Here is a 20808-nt window from a genome sequence, read left to right as displayed (position 1 = left end):
CCTTACACCTATGCCCTGGCATGTACTTCTCGTCGCACCTGAAGCACAACCCCCTTGGCTCGCTTCTCCTGTATTTCCTTCTCTGTCAGCTTCTTGAAGTTTCCTCCAGGCCCCCCTCCTCCTATCCTCTCATTAGTTGCCTCACGTGGTACTCCCTGTGCAGTTCCTTTTGGGGTTAGGAAGGTAGTCGTAATCCTATAGGATCCCCTGGTGCTGCTGCTTCGAGCCCCCCTCTCCAGGTGCCTCTGATCCTCCACCAATTGGGCCAAGTCGCGTGGCCTCATATCCCTGATGGCTGCCCTGATCTCCGGTTTGAGTCCCTTCATGAAGTTCCCCTCTAGCACTGTCTCAGAAAGTCGATCCAACCTGCTCGCGAGGTACTCAAACCTGTCGCGATAATCGGCTACAGTCCCCTCCTGTGTCAGGGCGAAGAACTGCTCGTAGAATTCTCCTCCCCTACTGGTTCGGAAACGCTCTAGCAGACAGTCCTTGAACTCCCTCCAGCTTCGAATGGGCCTCCTCATGTCCCGCCACTGGTACCACACTAAAGCCTTGCCTTCCAAACACAATCCTGCAGCTGTAAGTTTTTCCTCCTCTGTCAACCCATTGACTGCAAAGTACCGCTCCACCTTGTAGATCCAGCCATGTGCGTCCTCGCCCTCGAAGATGGGCATCTTTAATTTTCTCACCCTTGGGTCTCCTCCATTCCTCCGGTACCCTCCATAACCTCCCATCCCTCGAAGTGGAAGAGCTCCCCAAGTGTCCCGATCGTCCCTCCGACGATTATACTCGAACCCCTCGTCATATTCCCCATTCTTCCTTCGAAATCATCACCTCAACGCTGAATTTCTTCAAATTCAGCACCTCGATGATGAAATTCCTCCTTTCTTCCTTCAAATTCAGCCCCTCGACGCTAAATTCTTTCGAATTCAGCACCTCGGCGATGAAATTCCTCCCTCCCCCCTTCAAAATCAGCACCTCGACGCTGGATTCTTTCAAATTCAGCACATCGGCGATGGAAATCTTCCCGTCTGCCGATAAAATCAGCCTCCCATTTGTCATATCCCCTACTCAACTCCTCAAAAGTGGTTCTAGCGGAGGCATCCCGTCATCTCCCTCTAGAACTTCCACTTCCGGATTTTCCTTACCCCCAAACGGGTTAGGATTTCCTCCCCTTCCATGGCCGCCCACGGTCTCGGATGACGCTGGTACCCTCCGTAACCTCCCATCCCTCGAAGGGGAAGAGCTCCCCAGGTGTCCCGATCGTCCCTCCGACGATTATACTCGAACCCCTTGTCATATTCCCCCCTTCTTCCTTCGAAATCATCACCTCGACGCTGAATTTCTTCAAATTCAGCACCTCGACGATGAAATTCCTCCATTCTTCCTTCAAATTCAGCCCCTCGAAGCTTTCGAATTCAGCACCTCGGCGCTGAAATTCCTCCCTCCCCCTTCAAAATCAGCACCTCGACGCTGGATTCTTTCGAATTCAGCACATCGGCGATGGAAATCTTCCCGTCTGCCGATAAAATCAGCCTCCCGTTTGTCATATCCCCTACTCAACTCCTCCCTCAAAAGTGGTTCTAGTGGAGGCATCCCGTCATCTCCCTCTAGAACTTCCACTTCCGGATTTTCCTTACCCCCAAACGGGTTAGGATTTCCTCCCCTTCCATGGCCGCCCACGGTCTCGGATGACGCCGGTTTTTGTTTTTCTTCCATCATTTTCTTCATTAATTCTTCTAATGCGGCAAATCTTCCGTCCATCTTCTCATGGATTGATGAGAATTGATTTTGAAATTCTGAGATCTTGTCTTCGAAATCCGTCTTTAATTGCCCTAGCTCTCCTTCCAAGACCTCAACCTTTCTTCCGGCCATAGTGCCTTCTCTGTCCTTGAGAATTCCTCTTCCAATAGAGATGATCTACCGCTGGAATTTCAGAGATCCAGCAGCCAAGGGTCCCAAATCGACGCTCTGATACCAATTTGATAGGAAATACTTGAGTTCGCAAGTAAACCTAGTCAAAATTAGTCCAAAACAGTGAGGAAAACTGCTGTCCCAGCAGTTTAACAGCGATCACGCAGCAGGAAACACGTCCAAACAAAGAGAATTTAGGAAAAGAAATAAGGTTTTCACTAGTAGATGCAAGAAAACAAAGAAAGATACAATGTTCTTCGATTCGAGAGGAAGAACCACTCTCCACAAGTCTCTAGCAAACCCTAGAGCCCAAGCACACCAACAGATCTCAAATTTCTCATTCAAATTCAAGATGATCCCATCTCCCCCCAAATCCCCTAATTAAAGCAAAACGACTAATTAAAATACCCTAAATACCCCTTTAATTCAAAATTTCCCTCCTAATGGTTAATACAATCAATGCTTGGGCCCACAAGAGCTGACGCCCCCCCCTCTTTTTCTCCCTTGATTCCGCCGGAATAGACCTGGACCGGACCGATCCAGCCGGCTGGGCCGGCGGCATATCAGTGTCCTAGTCTATAATGATGAAGCCAAATAGTGGAATTCCTATCGATTAGGGATAACAAAGAGCAACTTTTTTTAGATTGGTTTGGTTCTTCCCGGTAGTAAAATCCTCCTCTCTCCTTAGCAAGTCCAATCTTCTTCCCCGATCTCTGGTCCTGAAATAAGCAATAAGTAGGGTTAAACAAGGCTTGACAATTATGGTCATTGGTAAGTTTTTGTATTGATATCAGTTTGTGGATAATTGTGGTACGTGGAGCACATTTTTTAGGGTGAGGGATGGGGATAATATGATGTCTCATTGGCCAGCTACGGTGGCAAGAGAACCATCAGTAGTGATAATTTTTTTATTGTTTGGGCAAGGAGTATAGTTTATGAGGTGTGTGGGTGAGTGGGTCATATGATATGTGGCTCCTAAATCAATGATCCATTATTCATTCAAATGATTTCTGGAAGTACTTAAACTAATAGAAATTGGAGTCTTACCTAATAGTGCAAGTGAAAAAGAAGCATTTGATTTCTCAAGAAATACCAGGAGACGTTTCAATTTATCAATATCTTCTTTATTGAATTCTCCAATGATGAACTGTGCTTCAGGCTTACTTGTAGTGTTGTTGGCATGTGATATGCTCCTTGTTTCATCCTTTTGGTTTCACTCCTTGCTGGGGGGTTTTCCATGTATCTTCCAGCATGTTTTTTTTGTATGTCTTGACCTTTTACAATAGCTGCACCAAAGTGAGTCTTTATCTTTAAATTTTAAAGAATCTTTACCTTTCTCCTTCCATGATGATTCTTTGTTCATCACCATTGCTAAGCTTTCAACGACATTTGGTTCTAACATCACTCGTCGACTTTCTTCTACACGGATGACAGAAATGGTTTCGTTGAGTGATGTCGTCTCCTCTTTGCCGAGGATCTGAACTCTAACTTGGTCAAATTCTGCATTTAGTCCTGCAAGAAAATCATAAACTCTATCTTTTTCAATAAAGTTCTTTAGGATCGCAGCATCTTCCGGACATCTGGTTTCTATGCACCTATAGTGATCAAGTTCCTACCACAGATTTTGTAGAATGGTGGCATACTCCGTCACGGTCTTATTCCCCTGCTTCGTGCTTCCAACTTTGACTTTAACTTCAAAGATTTGAGCCGCATCATGAGCTTTGAAGAAGGTTTGTCTGGCAGCATCCCATATGTCTTTTGCAGTCGAAAGAAACATAAATGTATCACTAATTTCTGGAGTCATGGAATTCCACAACCATGACATAATCAGGGAGTCTGCTTCATCCCATGCCCCAAATTTTGAATCTCCTTCTTTTGATCCTCCTCCAAGGAGGTGATGTATTTTACCTTTCCCCTTCAAGTAGGTCTTCACAAATTGAGACCACTTCAGGTAGTTCTTCCCATTTAGACGATAGGATGGTTGCATGCGTTGAAGGTCACCTCGTCCTTGGTGCACCATTGACTCCTCAGTTTGATCAACGCTTTGAGAGGAGTTAATTTCTGACATTGAAAAGCAATTAATGCTTCATAGAATTTTCTTTGTTCGACAATAAAGGTTGAAAGATAAAGGTTTTTTTTTCTCTCTTTTCTCTTTTTTTTTCGGCAATAAAGGTTTAAAAATAAAGGTTTTTTTTTCTCTCTTTTCTCTTTTTTTTTTTTTTCTCTTCTCTTTTTTTTTTTTTTTTCTTTTCTCTGGTTTATTAAACCAAACCATCCGAGCTCTTTAAAAAGCTCAGATCGGGACTAGGCACGGGGTCGAGCTCTAGAGAAGTCCCGTTCGGCTTCACGGTCACTCCTTTCGCTTACAGGGCGCCGCTCGGTTAGGGTACGCACACACGCAGGGAGCCGCTCGGCTTCCTTGGTTCGCAAGAGGCTTCTCTTCAGGTTGGATCGGGACGCCTTCAACCGTCTTTCCTTCTTGTCGGATCGGGATGCTCGCTCCTGTCGGGAAGATGTTCTGGATACAATGCAACAACTATAGAGAGAAAGAAAACAGAGAAAACCGTAGAAGAGAAATCCCGTTCGGCTTCACGGTCGCTCCTTTCGCTTACAGGGCGCCGCTCGGTTAGGGTACGCACACACGCAGGGAGCCGCTCGCTTCCTTGGTTCGCAAGAAGCTTCTCTTCCGGTCGGATCGGGACGCCTTCGACCGTCTTTCCTTCCTGTCGGATCGGGATGCTCGCTCCTGTCGGGAAGATGTTCTGGATACAATGCAACAACTATAGAGAGAAAGAAAACAGAGAAAACCGTAGAGTATTGTATATATTTTCAGCTATTACATGTGGTGTATTGAAAGTGTATATAAAAGAAAAACAGAACAATTTCTATCCAGTAACAGATGCTTCAGAAATTGCACGGTTGAGATGCCATGAGCTGTTAGTGATCAATGGCCAGAGAGAGTGCTACAAGAGGTATTTGTGATACTGCAGGGAAAGTGGCTTTGAGGTAAGAAAAGCTGTGAAGGCTGCTTACTTAGCTTATCATGTGAGGGCTTATCAAGAGGAACCAACTTTTGGTGGATAATCTGACTTTAAAAATACAGGAAGTGAATCAGTAAATGCCGATTTACAAGCAATTTCACTCACAATGTTGATCTGGGTAGCTTTACAGAATAACCTTTAGAGTCAAAATTCAAAGAAAGCTAGACTGTTGGAACTTAGAAGAGTCGAATGCAGAAAGTGTAAGGGCGGAAAGAACCATGGTTTTGGAGAACCGACGCCTTACATATATTCCAACATTGAACGGTGATAAAATCTGACCAAGCTGTGCCTCAAGGAGGCTTTCATCAAATGGATGCGGCCAAGCTCATATGGATGCCCCCAAACAGGGTAACGTGCTGTAGGCGATGGAGTGTTTAGTTTCTTGGCGTGAAAAAATCATGCCTATGCAGAATGGAAAAGTAACTTCGTTGCTTCTTTAATAAGAGAAGTGAGACTAGGCTTCATATTAACATTCCAATTAACCTTGACCAACTTTGAGGTATCATAAAAAACTAGTGTTTGGCACTCGCATCAGTACTGATTTTATTTTGCCTTTTTTTCCCCTGCAAATCGTAAAACTGATCGACATTAGATTGTTAAATAAATATTTTATTTTCTAGTAGCAACGCATCATATTTGTTCTGTTTTTTCTCCAATAAAGTGCACGTCTTCCAAGCCCCTCAGCTTCTCAATACCAAAACCACCCAAGCACTTTTCTCGGTAAAAACAAAATGCAAATCAAAGTGCAGCGGTTTATTATTATGTTATCAAAGCAAAGTCAAAAGAACCAAACTGGCGTTTTCAAATCTGATATATTCCTCCATCACACCAACAAAAAAAATACCCTTCAGATTTTTCATCACTGCTAGGTTTTTCAATTAATATTGTTACATTTTTCACATAGCAAAACAAGTTTTTAAACAATCTGAATGCCAGTCTCAATGATCGAGGATTTCTTTTTGTGTCCTAGACTAACGTTCAAGATCTTATATTCTTATCACTGATGTTAAACTTAATAAACCTGGAAAGAATGTCCCACTAATAAACCATAACAAGGAGCTTTAACTTCCCATATGATTTTTATCATCAACCAAGTCTTCTGTTTTCAGAACAATAATTAGGAACATAAAAGCAATTTCAAAATAATGATGGTTTATAGAAAACTAGAAATTGATAATGAGTACTAACCTTGAACATCCACTCAGTAGCAAAAAATTGGGCCTCTTCATTGCTAGCTTCATTGTTGGCGATGCCCTCAGCAAGGGGTTCCAACTGCTGGGGCAAAGTAAGGAGATATTCCCCAATACTCGTTACATAGGCCTGAGGATAGGCATTAAAGCTTGGGAGCGGATGAAGACTTGGCTCTTCTACAGATGACCATATTGGCAGCCTAGATACATCATTTAATCGCTGCCTAACTTTTGATATTAGAACATCATAAACAAGTTCATTCACTGTGTCTGCAAATGCTGCCACTCTTTGTGCTGTGAGCGGAAGTGCATGGAAGCGTGGATCTTTTGACTGCATGGATTAAAAGAAGAAACTATTCAAAAAATCAGAAAGCTTAAGATCAATAAATTAAGAACATAAAGAGAATGTTTCACAATGGATAGAAAGTAAAAAGGTCGCAGGAGCCAAATGCTTGCTATGAGAAGATAGATATTTCCTTCACGCTCTTCTTAGGTCGTCTAATTTTTACAAGGGGAAATGTCAGCTAAGCAACTACAGAAAATAAATAAAGCTTTCTAAGGCCAGAGTAATCTGCAAAATTAGTCAAATGAACGCCTAGAAAAGGAAAAAATAAAATCGATCATAAGTCCTAAAGACAAGATGAACTCTGCCTAAATCAGCACAGCATGGCATTCAATCCCATTGTTTATCAGACTTTTCGTATGAAAAATAGATTGCATGGACCTAATATATTACTAACTAAAGCAAGGCTAACTTAACGTAGCTATCCCAATTTAATATCATGAATAAGAAGTAATGTCTACATTGAAATATATATTAAATATAAAAGTACAGATTAATACAAAATTTTAGCAATTCCTGGAAAAAAACAAGTAGCAACAAAGAGACCGACATTATTTGTCCAAGAATTTTTGGTGGTCACATGACGTAGTTAACTAAAAAAAGATTGCTCCTAGGAGTAGCCCATATCAAATCAGCGCTAGTAATATTGCATTATCTAACAACGAGCTTGCCTAAAATCCTAAAAAATCAAAATACTACAAAAAATAACAAAAAACGTAATAAATTTCATGTTTCTTGTTTGGAAATATCTATGTACCATAAAAACTGTAACAAGAATATACTAAACAAAACATATAGTTAGATGTCCCAGAAATGATGGCAGGGCCTGGAAGGACTTGCATGAAATTCTTAAATATATGTCCAATATTACCTGTTCTAGGAGATTAAAAAGCTTTCTAGCCTTCTCCGGCATGTTGATAAGCCTCAAAGATGCAACATCCAGTGCTGCTCTACCTGCAAGAGGCAATTCCACATTTGCATTGCCGCTTACTAAATAAGACTGGTCAATGTTCGAACCAAAAACAGAAATGGATAAGCTTGTGCCAATCCTCGCGAGTGTGGCTCGTAAAGAAGCTTCAAAAACAGATGCTCTGCTAGTTAAGCAATCAGCAACAGTAAGGATCTGCAGTGCACCCTGGACTATGGACCACTCCTCTTCTTCAGATACGACATTCATGATCTTTCTGTCAATACCAGCATCCTTCTTTGAATTATCACTTTGTATAGCATTGTCCACTCCACAAACTGATCTCAAGGATTTTAAGGTTTCTTGCAGGTTTGAGAGATATTGCAACATCAACTCATCAAGGTTACCAAGAAGCTCATCCATCTCAGAACCACCTGTAAAGCTTATGCATCTCTCTACAGCTGCTTCAAGAAGTACAATTACTTGAGGGATTGATTCTTCCATCCTTCGAACAGTTTCACTAAGTTCAATGCCTTGAGCACCAACACCACGGGCAACAGCTCCTCGAATATTTATTTCTGAAATTGCTGAGGATAGAATAGCACGCTCCATTTGCCCATATCTAGGTGAAGGAAAAAACTGTTTTATTCAGAAAATTACATGACTGGATCTAGTCTAGTTAAAAAAAGTAGGGTGGGTAGCACTAATAAAACAACAGAATCTGTTGAGAAACAGCAACAATAAGCTTAGCTACAGGTCTACCTATATCAAGCCACAGACAGGCATAATAAGGTTTAAGTGTGAACCTTTGTTTGTATACTTCGTATGAAGAATAAACAGACTTCAATGTGCGTAGGAGAACCTGAACGTCAGATTCTGCAAACAAGTGCTGGATGTTCCTTGCAAAAGCACCAGTCATGTTATGAAGTTCAATTAGCGCTTCAAGATGCTTATTATGAATTTTAGTGCCATTTGGTATGTCTCCAGATAGGATATCCATTACACCTGAAATTAGCAAATGAAGGAACATGATATAATCACTGTATTAATGTGGAATGCATCTTAGATAGCAGATGAGCTGATGACTAGCAGAAAGAAAATACTATCAAGTGATGGCAGATTAAAATTTATAACTGCTCCGTTCTACTTCCATATCAAGAACAACAGCAAAAATGATAAGAAGTTTGAAAATTCTAAAAAAAAATGTTACTAATTCAGAATCAATCTATAAATTGCCTGAAATTCCTTTCCTTTCATATTGAGGCCTAATTTGTCAATTTCCTGTCATTTTCCTTGCTTATAAAGCCAATTTAAAGCTTTTTTATGTAATCTGAGAGGGTAAAATAATTTTTTAAGCATACGCATAACAAAATCAGGCCGAATTTCCTCTTGTCGATAGATAATTACATCTATGTTAGTCAAACAAAAACAGTCAAAACACAAGGCAATCATAACAGTTTTTCTCAGTTATACCATTAATAACATTATTTTCCTAGAATAGAACTTTGATGGCTAAGTGGAATAAGGCATTTCCTTTTCTTTATTGCTTAATCTTAAAAGAAAAAATTAAAAAGCTTGCTGTACTTTTGAATGAATCCAACCTGGAGATTCTCAGAATGAAGAGAGGTGCAGGAAACATTATAGCAGATAAAGTCACAGATTGCATTCATCCATAATGAAAGAGGAAATGCATTCCTTGAACTTTAAAAGCCTGTTTGGTTGTGAATTTAAGCTAGTTTGACAAAGGTCTAAACCTACACTACTCTACTGATATTACCAAACAGGTTTAAAGCCTTGCATGTAATCTCAGTGAACTTAATCGCAAGAATGCAAATTAATTCAGCTAACCTAGGATTAAGCAAAGCCATTACCTCCGAGATAACTTTATCCAAGGGAAAAAGGACAACAATACATGTATCATTCAATAAAAAATGAAACACAATGAGGCACACTAACTTTTTTGCTGTTAAATGAAGCAGTATATTGAGCAAGTTTATATGGGTAAAAGCGTTTTTCTAATACCAACAAGAAGAAGACGAACAAATCACATAGAAAAAATATGTAACCTTTTCCTCCAAGTAAGGTTATTTACAAAAGCTCAATCAAACTCCCAAAATGCACTGAACCCCTACGTAATTAAAAACCTTACAATCAACACAACCTATACTAGTACTTAAACCTAACAAAACAAAAATTATAGGGAAAATAATCCTAATAGTCTGCACATAAATTAAAAATTACAGCAATCATCATGCATTTTAAGTCTCAAGATCCAATACTTTAAAGTCTAGGAAAGGGAAGTTCAAGATGCATATATAATACAAAATATAATTTGCTATAGAGAATGTATTCACATCACATTCATTCACCTCATTGAGAAATATAAACAAAAAAGCTGCATAAGGCTTGAAAGCTCAGGAGGACACATTCTAATTTTTTAGATAAATCATTCTAATTTTTTAAGCACCTGTACCCACCTGCTTGAAAATAAGTGAAGCATAAATTAGGTTATATGCCAACGAATTTAAGAATTTAACTGAATAAGCTTCATGAAATCAAACCTTTAATCAATGTTTTGGTTTCAGGAACGACATCCCCAGTTGCGAGGTTGATACGTTGAACAAAACTTGAATACAACTCAGACATGGTCTCATCCAGTAACTTCGGCACCAAAGAGATGTAATCCTCAGGTAAAGCATTCATGCACCTACAAGCATCATGCTGGTCAGCGTTGAGCTCAGTTCTTAAACTATTACATGCACACAAGTTAAGTCATGAAAAACTTCTTCCTATGTCAAATCACTAGAAATAATGAGAAAATATTGGTGAAAAGTATTAACATACCACTTCCATTCATGTTCAAGGTAAAGCAAAAGCTCATCATAGAAACTAGGAAGCCAGCTGCTGAAAGAAAGAGAGGATGCATTTGTAGCATCTACAATGTTTGGGCGACTTTCACCGTGCTTATCGATCTCAAGCTTGTTAATTCGCTGCTTAGATTCAAAGTCTTCCCAGAGCTTTTTTAATGGCTTTACATGCATTTTAGTGTAATGTACCTCTAATGACTTGTATCTTCCAATTCGAACAAGGATTTGTCTTAAATCTTGTACAGCTTCAACCTAGTCAATCCTTTTTAAAACGTTAAATGCTTAAAGTCCCAAAATTATTTTCTATCAAATTATTAGAAATCCAAATTTATAACAGAAACACAAACACAAGTCAAGTTAGGATTAAAAGATGTTAACCTTACGATGTGCAAAAGCGTCTGATAAGCGAGGCTGAACCATTTCCTCCAACCGGTCTTCCAAGACTTCCAACTGCTTTCTCACATTGGCAAACTCCGCAACCTAGGGACAAAAATCTTTCAGGTAAATAAACTCGTCCAAAATTGTGTGGTTCATTGCATAAACTATAAATAATTAATTCAAAGATGTAGAAGGAGAGATAAAGAGATATACCTCGCCAACAGCAGACAAACAATGTCTCATGTTAGCCAAAGTATCTGCAGCCCGTGGAAGATCTCCACTGGCAAAGACATCTTCAACACTTGCACTCAACTGTGTCAAGCCTGCAGCGTCCTTTTTTTTCAGGATTTCAGGAATGCTGATTAATCAGATTGGAAAGCTAAAAGACACGGCTAAAGAGATAAAAACTATCACCTAAACAGTTAATGAAATATGCCGCTAGATTGAAGAAATTACCTGCAATATTTCATAAGTTGCTTCCATACGTTGCTTTACCGTATCTATTTTTGCAAGAGCAGCCACAGACTCAGCTGATGTACCTTCTGCCTGCCAAACAAAGTCATCTGACTTTCATTAAACTAAAAAAAAAAAAACATAAATTTTTATTATAATGTTTCCCAGTTACATATTAAAAACAGTATGCAGCAAATATCAGATCAAGGCTGATACAGCAACTGGAAATCCATTTGCAGAGCTGCCCTTTATTCTACTGACAGAAACTGGAAATCCATATGCAGAGCTGCTTCTTATTCTACTAGCTTGGGACCCACACCTCATTTGCAGAATTCATCTCACCATCCATTGATAACCGCCCTATTAACCTCTACCTTTGGATGATAACAAGCTTTGTAGCTACTAACGATTACACATTATGCTTTGAGTATAAATATAGTGACTGTAGCCAATTTGGTGTGGGAAAAATGAATGCAAACTTAAAGTTCTGCTTCAATGTATTTCACTCTTTCTATTTTACATTCCCATTACTTCAATATTGGTGGTTTGTATTTTTATATGATAGTTGTATACTTATATATAAATAGGTACCCAAAATAGTGAGATAAAGGCTTGATGTTATTGTTGTTATAATTGTATATGTATATGTGCCCATGTAAGTAATTAGCAATTAGCTAATAGGTTTCCATCAAAGAGCTCGATCGAGAGGGTTACGTGATCAAGGTGGCACTCGTTCGAAAGGATTGTGCCACAAAGAAGTAGCTAGTACCAGCCAATAGTAAAGCAACCACTCTGCCCTATAGAGATTGCAACTTGAAAAATTGTTCTGAGATAATAAATCAATGATGCAATCTTCTCAACAAACTACCCCAAAGGACTCACCCAAACCAGTACACCTTAACTGAACTTGTTCACCCGCAACAACTATCCGCGATCAAGGTCATTCGCTTGATGTTGGCATCCCAGATAAAGCCATGAAAAGTGCACACCTCTAAAGCATATGACCATGAACTTCACTAGCTAGGCTCATCCCTAGCATGTAGCTAACCTTATCTAGGGAACTTGCAATTTCGCTTTTGGGAACTCGACACTCGTTCCACGGGACTAGCCCCCATAGCGTTGTCTCACAAGCCAAATTTCGAAGACTCATCAAATACACTCGCCCAGAAAGCTTGCCTTAGGCACTTGCTTGAGAGATAGTGTGCATGTTAAAGACATGAATTCATATGTACCTCTCCTAGCTAGTCCACATTTTGTGTCAGTCTATAACGGTCACATCATGTACTATTTTATTTTTTATTATTGTAGATGTAGCATTTCATGCAATCCTCTTGCAGATGTAGCAATACAGGATAAAGAGGCATAATTGGGAGCTCTTTTTGAGAGACCTTTTCTATGTTATTGAGATATTTCTTAATATCAAATAACTTTGATTTAACTCTCCATACTCACTAATCTTACTCGCCCATTTTTTCTAGATCTTGCATGCTACTACGGTAAGGTGTAATCCACAAATAAATTTGGATCTCACATTCTCTAAGGTGTAATTAACGTGGATTGATTCTAGTGACTAGAAGATTAGCACAACCTTTTGAATCAACATTTCATCTATATTTATTTCACCTCTTTGAATCGAAGATATAGCAATTTCCTTTGAATGCGAAGAGCGACAAAACCAAGTGTCGTCCATGAGCAAATATAACCAAAGCTACACTACCCACCATGACTTAAAGAGAGAGAAAAAAGGATCACTAAGATTATCCAAAATGCACTAGGGTGAGAGATCACACAAGGGAGAGCACCCAGAAGGATCGTCCAACTTGACAGCTAGTCGAAGGAGACCCAACACAGATATCAATGCCCAACAAACCACAATCACACCAGTGATGAGGAATATAACTCTCTGCCCAAGTGAGGAGGGAGTCAGAGTTGATTAACATGTTCTCTAGAGAGTCACAGAAGCAAGATCACTAATCAAGTTCAAAATGCCTAACCTAAACTCATAACAAGGAAGATCAAACCACATTGACCGTGTGGTCTATTTTAAGTCGGTGATGTCGCTAATGTAAGCCACCAATGTTGCAATCCGGAAGTCCAACCTTGTGTTTTGATGATTACAAACATTATTGAATGATCATTTACTTATTCCTTCATTGTATATTGCAAATTTTCTTGCATCACTAACTATTTCAAGTACAACATAAGCATCGGGGTCTAAGTGAGTTTGTGTTTGATAAAATATGTATTTTTTATTTTCTTGAGTCATTTTATGCGATAGGTGTATGTTGGCAAAGTAACCTAGCATGCACTCATAAGGTGGGTAAAAATTAATAGTTAATTATTTTTTGTTAATCACAATGTACGATCTATTTAATAGAAATTAATTCAAAATTTTAATTAAATCAAATTAATAAAAATTAATATATAACTAATCTTACTGTATGACAACTAAATCGTACAAGATAATCAGCTATTTTGCTAAAACCCTCCAACGAATTTTTGTTACAAAAATTAGACAATTTTGAAATTTGAACTAATCATACTATATAAACATCAATTAAAATAGCCTAATTAAATCCCAAGAATTAATTAATTTAATCAGAATCAAATCTCCATTAATGATCGTACTATATGATCACCATCGTATAGTACGATCAACAAAGAGCTTGATGGATGATCTGTGATTCGATATAACTAATCATATTGTACGATTGTACAACTCAGTAGATGATCTGTGGATGACCTAAATGAGCATCACTTAGTGCAGTACCCAAAGAAGACTATTGGGGAGTAAGCATAGGTCGATTTCAACCAAACCAATATAAATCTGGTTCGCATATTATTTACTTTCTTGCAATTTATTTTTCTACACTTTGATTTGCTTTTGTGTAATCTTTGTGAAATATTTTTTGGGTGATAAATCTCTGATTAAAGTTTTGTTTTGAAATTAAAAAATATATATTTATTTTCTAAAAGTTTAAGATATTTAAAAAAATTATTTGATTTTATTTTTTTATATTTTATCCTTGTAAATGCTTCCCATATCTCATTTTGATCTTAAACAAAATATTATTTAAAAGACCAATTCACCCTCTCTTTGTGTCCCATAAGCACTTTCAACCAATGTCTTGAAGTACTGATTGTTCTTCATCACCTTAAAGGAGTTCACCCTATGGTGATTTTCTTACTTATCATTGAGCATGATTACTTCATTCTAGGAGTTCAAGAGAATGTTCATTAAATAGTTTGTGAGTGCTCAAAGGCTATTTAAGAGCACCCATAATCTATTGAAGGTTAGGCAAGAGCCAACCAAGTCATTACAAAAGCTTCATCATTGGGTTCCAAAAGGAGATACTGGAGGTTAATGTTCTAGAGCTAGTAATCAAATAGGCTACACTAATGCAAGGCCGGCAAGAATGGCAATTTAGGAATACCCTTGAACTTCAACAACTACGAATGTTGGTCGAGCCGTTGTAACTTGCCAATAACCACATCAATGCAGAAGGGGGGTACAACAATGTGGTTGAGGCATCTTACACTACTCGCCCCAAATCACAACCTTTAGGCATGGCACGACTGAAATTGCCCAAGAGATAAAAAAATAGATAAAAGGCCACACATGCCACAATACCAATGCGATTTTGGCTAGCAAAGAGCACCGCAACTAATGAGAGCTCTTAGAATCACTGGACTGCCCACTCCGTGAGTGGAGGTATGCCACGACCCACTCGCCCATACAGGCAGAAAGTCATACACCTTGGTTACTAATACCCAACCATCACTCCTTTACTCATATCCATAATCGAGTTCATGGATGCCATCCAAAATAAGGAGCTCTTCAAGCACCAGATGCCCACGAAGGCAAGTGGCCATACAAGGGATACCTTAAAATATAGTACCTTCCATAATAACCGCAGACACGACACAAAGTAATGCAAGCACCTCTAAAGACTAGTAAAAGACCACATGAAGGCAAGGAAACTAAAGGAGTTCATCCTCTCCATTCCAAGTAGGTGGCTTGGGAAGACACCCATAGAAGATCAAGAGTCCAAGCACGTTTCCACCCATGCCATCCACATCGCTTGGGTAGTACTCTCCATTCTTGGAGGAGACAAAGTCGAAACTTGAAGGGAGGCAAATTTTGAGAGGCCTCACTCAAGATAAGTCAGCTTGACCACCACCTCACGAGTACCTGTTATTGATGCCGCCCTTATCACCTTCTGTGAGGCACAAAGTCTAGCTAGTAGAAACCCTTTCAATGATGCCGTGTTAGTCATGAAATTAGTCATAAACTACTAGATTGGCAACATCCTCATCGACACAACTTTTGTTTATATTATTTTTAAACATGTTTTTGATAAAATGTACTTGCATGCTTCCCAACTCACCCCAAACATAGGTCCTCTTTACAATTTCGCCAGCAAGACACAAAAAAACTAAAGGTATGATAACTCTACCAGTCATCTAGGGAGAGGGTGAGTATGAGTGCATTGCAATGGATGGCTTCATTATCCTAGACACTCCAGCCACATACAATGCAATCTTTAGGTGACCCCCCTCCCCCTCTAAATACCTTTAGGTTGGTTGTATCAACATACCACATAACACTCCAAGTTCCTAGCAAAAGGCTAGGAAATCATAGTGAAAAGCGACCTCACCCAATAACGGAGATGCTAACCTACTACTTTAAGGTTATAGGGAAGGTGGAAACTTCCCCTGATGAGCTACTGCAACTAGACGTGGAAAGAGGATCAGGGTCGGAGACTATAGTAGCTATGGAGGAAGTCCAAGCGGCAGAGGGTGAATCAGAGAGAACCCTACAGATAAATTCAACATTCAATCATGCGCATGAAAATGAACTCATCAAAGCACTGAAAAACAACCTTGATGTCTTTGCTTGGTTAATAATGGAGATGTCAGAGATTGATAATGAAGTTATCTTCCTCCAGTTGAATGCAAAAATGCTACTCATTCATGTGATCACCAACTAGCAATGACCTCTCCTTAAGATCAAATGAAAGAGCTTCCTACTTGTTCAGCTTAGACACCACCACCTTGTCCCTTGCGAAGAGCATTGGGTGAGTTGGCATGGCCCATCCCACCAAGGACTTCATGAAAACAAACTTCGCCTTTAAATCCCTGACCTTGTTCACCAAGTCACCCACTCTCATGCAAACTAAGGAGAATTGGGTGCTGCCATCTTTGAAAGCTTTGACAGCAAATACATAGTAGAAGAAACTAAAACTCCACATAATATTCTCCTGCCACAAATGCAAGAAGAGGATGACCATGCTTGCAATTTTGTTTGGTAGGAGTGTCAATATTTAACCCAATCCGAGACCCGACCCAAAAAATTCCATGTTTGGGCCAACTCGTTTTTCATATAGTTCAGATTCGGGTTCAAAAATGTGACCCTTTTCTAAAATCGGGTTGGGTTCAGGTTGACCTGGAAACCCGAAATCAACCTGAAGTTGACCCGGGTTTGGGTCCGCTAGCCTTCCGTGCAACAGGTCTCGACTAGACTAGCCTGTTAGCACACGGGAGTTGGGACGCTTAGCCAGTGAGCCCAATCCGCAATCGGTGCCGCTCCTCAAACCTAGCCCTAGCCCGCCTCGGGCTGGTCGCCTTCACCTCTCACGATGTCACGCGTACAGCCACCCACATGGCACGCGACAGTCAGCACGCCCGCATGAGGCACCGCCTCGGCCTGACCGCCTCGCCTAACTATGCAGCATGACCGTTGCGGCGCACGAGGCATGGGGACGAGCGAAATTTGAAAAAGAGTGAGTTGGCAAGTTTTGTCGAGTCAACCTGGTAACCCGCGTGGATTTCACTAATCTTACTCAACCATTTTTTTCTAGCTCTTACTTAGTAACAACCTAAAAGAAAGATAGCAAATGGTAGAAAGTTGTCTTTAGAATTTCAAGACTTGCAAGCACGATATACCTAATTACTTGTCCCTCCCTCACTGATCAAAACATTGCTTGAAACAAATGGATCTTTAAAATGAACATCAATTTGGATGGTATATTTGCTAGACATAAAACTTGATTGGTCGCTTAGGCTACAAACAAAAACTACACAGAATTTACTGAAATATCTAGTCCAATGACAAAGATGCCTACTATATGAGTTTTGCTTACTACTACCTTAAACCACAATTAGACTGTCAAGAAGTTAGATGCCTCTAATACTAAATAAGACTGCATACATAGAGCAACCACAGGTGTTCATGATCATCAATACCCTGATATATGTGTATTCATAAAAAGGTTATCTATAACCAAAAACAAATACATAGTGGTTTGTACCATTCACTTCTTACCTACAATAATTAGGATTCTCTTTCAGTACAGCTAATCCTTCTTTGTTAATTTATGAAGATGTTTCCATCACTATTGATTTTAATGATATTAATCGCTAGAAATTATGCAACTGCCATTAACATTTTGATTAAGAAATTAGAGGCTTGCTTTAACATGTGCAACCTTGGAAACATTTCACTCCCTTGGTATGCAAGCACTTCCTACAACTTAAGGCCTTATTATCACTCAATCGACATATGCCGAGGAGATCCTTCAACGTCCTAAGATGGTTGACTACGAGCAACTGCAAAATCCCATTGTTGTCAAACGGCTCCAACCTGATTTCAAATAGTAGAAATTTGATAATTATATACATTATCAACACATAGTGGGATTCTAGCAATATCTTACTATGACTAGACAAATTTATCCCTTACTGTTAATTAGTTGTGTCAATGTATACATGCCCAACTAATTAGCCATTATCAATAGCTCAAGCATATGAGATACATCAAGAGAACCATTCACTATGGTCTACCTATATATAAAGGGTAACTAAAGCTTAAGATTTATTTTAACTTTGATTGGGCTGGAGATCCTCAAGATCAACCGTCCACTATGGGATTTTGCGCTTGGTTAGGAAACACACTTATCTCTTGGTTTGTCCAGAAGCAGACCACTCTTGCTCATTCATCCAATGAGATAGAGAATCATGCACTTGCCACTAAAGACATGGATACTATATGGTTTCGTAGATTGTTAAAGAGATTGGCATTCTTCAAACTTCTGCAACACTTATTTATTGTGACAACATTTCAGTTATGGCATTAACTAACAATCCAATTTTTCATGCTTAAATGAAACACATTGTAATTGATATCATTTTATTAGAGATTGTAACAAAAAACACTCTCTACCATTTGGTTTCACCGTGTCATAAACAAGTTGTGCATCTAGGCTTGGACTACCAAGTTGAGGGGAGGTAAAAATGTTATGCAACAACCATTCATTAAGGTTGATACAAAAATTGGAAATCAAAACTCTCATTTTTCTGCTGGCACAGAACCACTACCGCATTTGCATAATTCATCTCACCGTCCATTAATAATTGACAAGTTAATCTCTACCTTTTGTTGATAACAAATTATGTAGCTGCTTATGATTACACATGTTTTGATTATAAATATAGTGATTGTAGTCGTATTTAGTGTAACAAAAAAATGAATGCAAACTAAAAGTTCTACTTCTATGCATTTTACTCTCTGTTTCACTTTCTTATAATTACTATGCTGAAGGTTTAATTTTCTATACAGATGACATTAAAAACCAACTCAGCTACCAATACAAGAATTGTATGTCATAACTATGGAGTTTTGCAAGAACAGGGTTGCAAACATATCGAGAACAATAATCAGCCAACTCAACAAGTGAGCATGAATATCTATGGACATAATTTTAAAATAAATAATCAAACTTAAAGAAAGAAACAAGGAAGCAAGGCACATTTAATCATGCAATAAAATTTTTAAAGCAAAGAAATTTCATATTGTTAAAAACAGAAGATATGGTGGGTATCCAATAAACCTTCAGAAGAAATAATGAGATCTACATTGAGAATTTAAATATAATGGTGAATTAAAAAAACTTCTCTGACCTAATTTTCCAACAAAAGGGTCCTAATTCTCGCAGACCCATTCAACTTAAAAAACAACACATACAAATCAAAGCTTATTGGAATCCCGTAACCGTTCTACTGAAAATGAAAAAAAAAGAGTGACAGCAACTGATTGGTGGAGAACTTGATAAATAGAGAAACCTAATAATTTGGGCAAGCTCAGTGACAACATGAGAACAGTTTCCATATTATGCCATACAACTATCTTCTAAGGGCTCCTTTGACTGTAAAAAAAAAAAAAAAAATTCATTAGAAAATGATGACTCCCATTTAACTCTTTTTTGTGTGTGAAAAATGGTGAAGTCATGACATTTAATAGAGTTTAAGGAGGCTTATGGAGTTTGAAATCAATGTCCCTAAATGGTCATTGCAAAAAAAAAAAAAAACATAAAGAAAACAACATCCATTATAAAAATGAACTCAGTTGGACTTTAATTCAACCTTCCACCAATTTCACTACAAAATCAACCAGATCATGCGTCACCAACCACGATCGATGAGGGAAAAGTAGAAAGGGCAAAACCTTCTTAAGTTTAAGAAGGATGGAGGAGACGACGGATCGGAGGGCCTGAGCATCGTCGCGAATGTGGACAGCCTCGCGGCAAGCATAGGGGACGCGGCGCAGAGCATCACCTCCTTCGCGCTCGAGGGCGTCGACGATCTTCTCCGAAGACGAACGGAGGCTTTCTTCCACATCCGAGAGGAAGCGATCGATGGGATCCTGAGGGTGCCGTGAATCAAGCGCAGCATTAATCCAACGCTTGGGGTCGAAGCCCTCGTCCGAGAATTCTCCCAAATCCAGCACCACCATTGCAGATTTGCAATTGTGATTTGCTCTCCTGGATTCGAGATTTGGAGTTCACTATCATAAATTGGCATGAAAATTAGATGAAATTTTAAGAGAGGGCATTATTAATCTTTAAATTAGTTAGAGTATCATCATATAAAAATAATTTAAAAAGAAGTAAATTAGTCAAATAATTTGGTAAATTTAATAAAATGCATCAAAAAATTTGTCATTCTCAGAATGCACTAAACAGTTTGGTGCATTCAACACCAAATTATTTGGCATTTTCAGAATACACCAAATTATTTGATGCATTCTATAAAATTCATCAAACAGTTTGGTGCATTCTAAATATGCTACAGTTGCAAATTTTCATTAGAGTTCGAGCAAAATTTTACACTAAGCATCATTAACATAATAATCAACACGTGCAATAAAAGTATTTCAAATTAGGCAAAATCGTTCGTTTAGGGGAATGAGCGAGTTGCTCATTAATCAAAATTTGTTCAAAAAAAGCATATATATTCTTAATCTGTAAATTCATATATATTTATAGATTTGAAGAATTTTTTTTGACAATCAAAATGTCATTGTCTTTTTTTATTTTGAGATATTTATAAGTTTGACATAAATTAGTAATTTAAATAGATGTAAGATTTTTAAACTTATATTTTGACATAAATTTTGAAATTCCTTATTTACTATGTTTTTATTATTTCTGAAATATTATAAAATTACGCATTCAATTTAAAAAAAAATGAAAATGAAACGATTTAAAAGTGTCTACATTAAATTGAATGTAAGTATTAATTTATTTAGAAATTATTGATTACAAATTATTAATTATTTTAATATAATTAGTATTATATTAAGATTTACTTTATGTGTCAACATTTGATTTTTTTCAAAATAATGCTATCATTTATCTAATTTAAATTTTTTTGTAAT

General features: G+C 38.4%; 1 protein-coding gene across 2 annotated transcripts in view; it reads right to left on the bottom strand.

The window, feature by feature from the left end:
* The window catches only part of LOC110093491 (conserved oligomeric Golgi complex subunit 7), a 39444-nt gene extending 19492 nt beyond the window's left edge, over nt 1-19952 (bottom strand). The window contains exons 1-9 of one of the 2 annotated variants that reach the window (XM_020818397.2): nt 19597-19952; nt 11097-11186; nt 10854-10973; nt 10641-10742; nt 10240-10514; nt 9957-10102; nt 8202-8400; nt 7360-8017; nt 6144-6476 (exon numbers count right to left, since the gene is read on the bottom strand). In XM_020818397.2, the coding sequence (XP_020674056.1) occupies nt 6144-6476; nt 7360-8017; nt 8202-8400; nt 9957-10102; nt 10240-10514; nt 10641-10742; nt 10854-10973; nt 11097-11186; nt 19597-19884 (2211 nt within the window). In that variant the 5' untranslated portion in view covers nt 19885-19952. Of the gene's footprint in view, nt 1-6143; nt 6477-7359; nt 8018-8201; nt 8401-9956; nt 10103-10239; nt 10515-10640; nt 10743-10853; nt 10974-11096; nt 11187-19596 lie in introns of those variants that run through there. The other variant, XM_028694632.1, reaches the window with a different exon arrangement.
* Between the last annotated feature and the right edge of the window lie 856 nt (nt 19953-20808).

This window comes from Dendrobium catenatum, unplaced genomic scaffold (genome assembly GCF_001605985.2).
Source record: "Dendrobium catenatum unplaced genomic scaffold, ASM160598v2 fragScaff_scaffold_525, whole genome shotgun sequence".
Lineage (NCBI taxonomy): Eukaryota > Viridiplantae > Streptophyta > Magnoliopsida > Asparagales > Orchidaceae > Dendrobium > Dendrobium catenatum.
This window is presented reverse-complemented; position numbering and strand designations above follow the sequence as displayed.